Genomic DNA, 3,232 nt, shown 5'->3' with positions numbered 1-3,232 from the left:
CTCTTGAAATGTGTCTGACGTTGTACTTAACTTAAACAAGTTTACAAATCTGAAATTACCCCAACTCCATTCCTTAAGAAACTATGGCTTTGGGACTTTAAAGTTCATCCCTGTTCCAACACACCCAAATAAAATGAATGCTTCACTCAGATGAAGGACTATGACAATAAGTGGAGGACATGATTCAGCCATTGATTCAAGTACACAGGGAACTAGAGTGTGTCTAGAAGTTCAGGGTCAGTATTTCTTAAGAGTTGTTGGATAGTTTGAATAGTTGATTTCCTTTCATTGCATATGTGAATATTTAAAAAGAGACAATTTGAATACTTTTGGTTTCTATTCCTCAAAGCCTTAGAAGGAACTCGGCCTAAAACCCACAATAACCAGACATACCAGACTTGTACAGAATATTTTGACGATTACAGATGATAACATGAGTTTAAAAAAAAAAATAAAACTTTAATTTAATTAATGGAAATGTAACAAAAGGTGTTATTACAGTTTGTAAAACATAAGAGTGAGTCCAGCTTGAAATCAACATTACCTCTTAGCAATAGGTCACACCCAAGCAAATATGTCTACACTCATCACAGGTTTTATTACATTGTAATTAAAATTACATTTGAAATAACTCAAAAAAGAAGAAATATTTCCCTAGGAGGCTAAGGAGCCTCATTAAAATTTAAACTTCAAATATAGCTTAAGCTTTAAATCTCAAATTTGTCCATTCTAAATACTTTGAATTACCGTATATGTAGAGCAATTATAATCCACAAATTCCTCAGTGCTGTAAGATTAAATTACTGATATTGACACTAATTTCAAAGGCCTCTTAGCGCCACCTACTGGAACAAAGCGGAACCTCGTAGTTTGTGAATAAAAGGGAGACTAAAGGGTTAGACAACCACTAAATGTAAGAAATTAGGAAGACGCAGAGGAATATTATAGGTGATCAGACATTCGAATGAAAAAATATATATAATCTGCAGAAAAGCAGCCTCTCCTTATTCAATCTTCTTCCCTTTGGCGACATCTTGTGGTCAGACTGTGGTACTTCACGTGCTGTGATTTAACAGCGTTATGACTTTCCTCGCGCCTTTTACGTCATAAAACATTGTAAAAACAAACAGGTTAATAACGCTGGATAACCATAAGAACGTGTGTTTGAATATGGATGACTAGTCAAAGCAAGGACGAGGCTCTGTTTTGGTTTGCCAACACCTGTGTTTGTGCATGTAACAAGGTGTATGGAGGGGCCACACCTTTAGGCTGAAACTGATCTTGAAATGTACCGCAGTAGCTGCAGAAGAACATAGTGTTAGGTCATTAAAAATATTCTGTCTATTTTATTTAAATACACATAATCTCATGTTTAGTATCAGGTGTTTTAGAGTTATAGAAGTAAAAAAAAAGGGTATACACCCAGCAGATACAGAACAATAAAAAAAAAACTTAAAGACAAATAAAATATGAGCCTCACCTGTAATTTTTTTGTCGATTCCATTCGTCTCCATCTCTTCTATCGCTATTTTTCCTCTTTTATGTTTGTTCAGTTTTTCTCCTTTTCATGAGTAGATGCTCTCTGCTTTTCCTGCGCGCACCTTTGCAGACTGGAAAAGGCAAATCTCTGTAAGTCGAGAGGAGCTCGTCTTTAACGCAGCCGCACAAACTGCTAAATGGTTGCACTCTGAATACAGGGCGCTGCTCCAGGCTTCAAACACCGGTTTGACAAGCTTGTCATTCAAGCTGGTTGCTGATGTCACAACAGGGCAGGTTACACCTCAAACTGGCCTGTGCCATCATGTACTGGCTTAAATTACCCTATTGCAAAGAATTTTTATTCTGATTCTTATCTTTTTAATCCTTTGTGACACTGCTTTGGCATAAAAAAAAGGCACTTTCTTTTCATTATCCTGTTTAAATGAACTGGAAACCCTCTCCTGGGGCCACTCTGCAACAACAACAACACAAAAAGAATGAATGGGGTGGAAGAAACACCCATAACCTTGAAGGTAAACTGAAAACTTATATCTAATTCCCTGTAAGAGTCCTGGGGCTAGTGTATTTAACATGAACACCTGCCCTTCCTTTGGAAGCAAAGCAAACATGACCAACAAAGACAAGCTGAATGGAGTTATTATAGTTATAAGTTGAGTTGGCTCTTGGCTAGCCCACATAGTTGAAAGTGTGTTTTTGAGGATGTTGGTGACATTGAATGGGATGGATCAAGTCTTTACTTCCTATTTCACTAGCAGCATTGCCTTGGCAGGATAATAACGGAGCAATCAGTGGGGTGCAGAGGCTCCAGTGGCTCTCAGCACTTCCCTTTCAGGCCTGGCTTACCCTCAGCGCACTGTCAGCACCACGATGAGTGAGCTTTAATGCAGAGTTGGAGGGAGAGCTTCCGGACAGTACTGCACAAGCACCCCCATCCCCCAAACCCCACCAAACAAAACAAAAAAACTAAAAAATTAGGGAAAAAAGCAGGAAACAGAGCACCACATTAATATCCATTAAGTTTTTTTTTTATTTCTGATTCATTTTTTTCTGTCCTAACATCATGAATGTCCCGATCAGACTCCTATTGTCCCACATTAGAAAGCAAACAAGCAACTCTTTGAACCCATGCAGTTTGCTTAGCATTGTGAAGTTGAAGAAACCCTCATACAGCTGCTTCAACAAACCCAATCTCATTTGGACATAGTAGATTATACTGTGATAATCATGAGCTTTGATTTCTCCGGTGCATTTAAAACCTTCTATGACTCTGTGGAGGCATCAGCCCACCTCTAAGCTGTTGTCCGCTGGGCCCCTGGCAGAAAGAGACTGAACAAACTGGTGAAAAGGGCCACTTCTGTCCTATCCTGCACTCTGGACTCACTGGAGGAAGTGGATAAGAGGAGGGTTCTGTCCAAGCTTGCATCCACCATGGACAACACCTTCTACCCTCTGCAACAGACTGTAGACGAGCAGAGCAGCTCCTTTAATAAAATACTTTTACACCCTGTTTGCAAAAAGGAGAGATCCCGCAGGTCATTCATCCCTGCTGCAACCAGACTCTACAATGCAACAGAACAATGGCAATAACTTGTGCAATATCTAATGTTGAATTTACTATTGATACCCTGTGCAATAACCTGTTTCTCTATATTTGGCACCCAGTACAATAATTACATATATAAATATGAATATCCATCTGCATAAATACCCTATAAATATCTATGTAAACACC

The 3,232-nt window shown here is 38.9% G+C and overlaps 1 protein-coding gene across 1 annotated transcript in view; it reads right to left on the bottom strand.

Annotated features, from left to right (window-relative positions):
- LOC107097015 (1-phosphatidylinositol 4,5-bisphosphate phosphodiesterase delta-1-like) overlaps positions 1 to 1,690 on the bottom strand; it is a 15,623-nt gene extending 13,933 nt beyond the window's left edge. The window contains exon 1 of the mRNA XM_015393975.1: positions 1,481 to 1,690. Coding sequence (XP_015249461.1) covers positions 1,481 to 1,514 — 34 coding nt within the window. The 5' untranslated portion in view covers positions 1,515 to 1,690. The remainder of the gene's footprint in view (positions 1 to 1,480) is intronic.
- Positions 1,691 to 3,232: the final 1,542 nt, after the last annotated feature.

This window comes from Cyprinodon variegatus, unplaced genomic scaffold (assembly GCF_000732505.1).
Source record: "Cyprinodon variegatus isolate N-32 unplaced genomic scaffold, C_variegatus-1.0 Scaffold666, whole genome shotgun sequence".
NCBI lineage: Eukaryota > Metazoa > Chordata > Actinopteri > Cyprinodontiformes > Cyprinodontidae > Cyprinodon > Cyprinodon variegatus.
The sequence above is the reverse complement of the archived record's forward strand: the minus strand, read 5'-3'. Positions and strand labels throughout refer to the sequence as shown.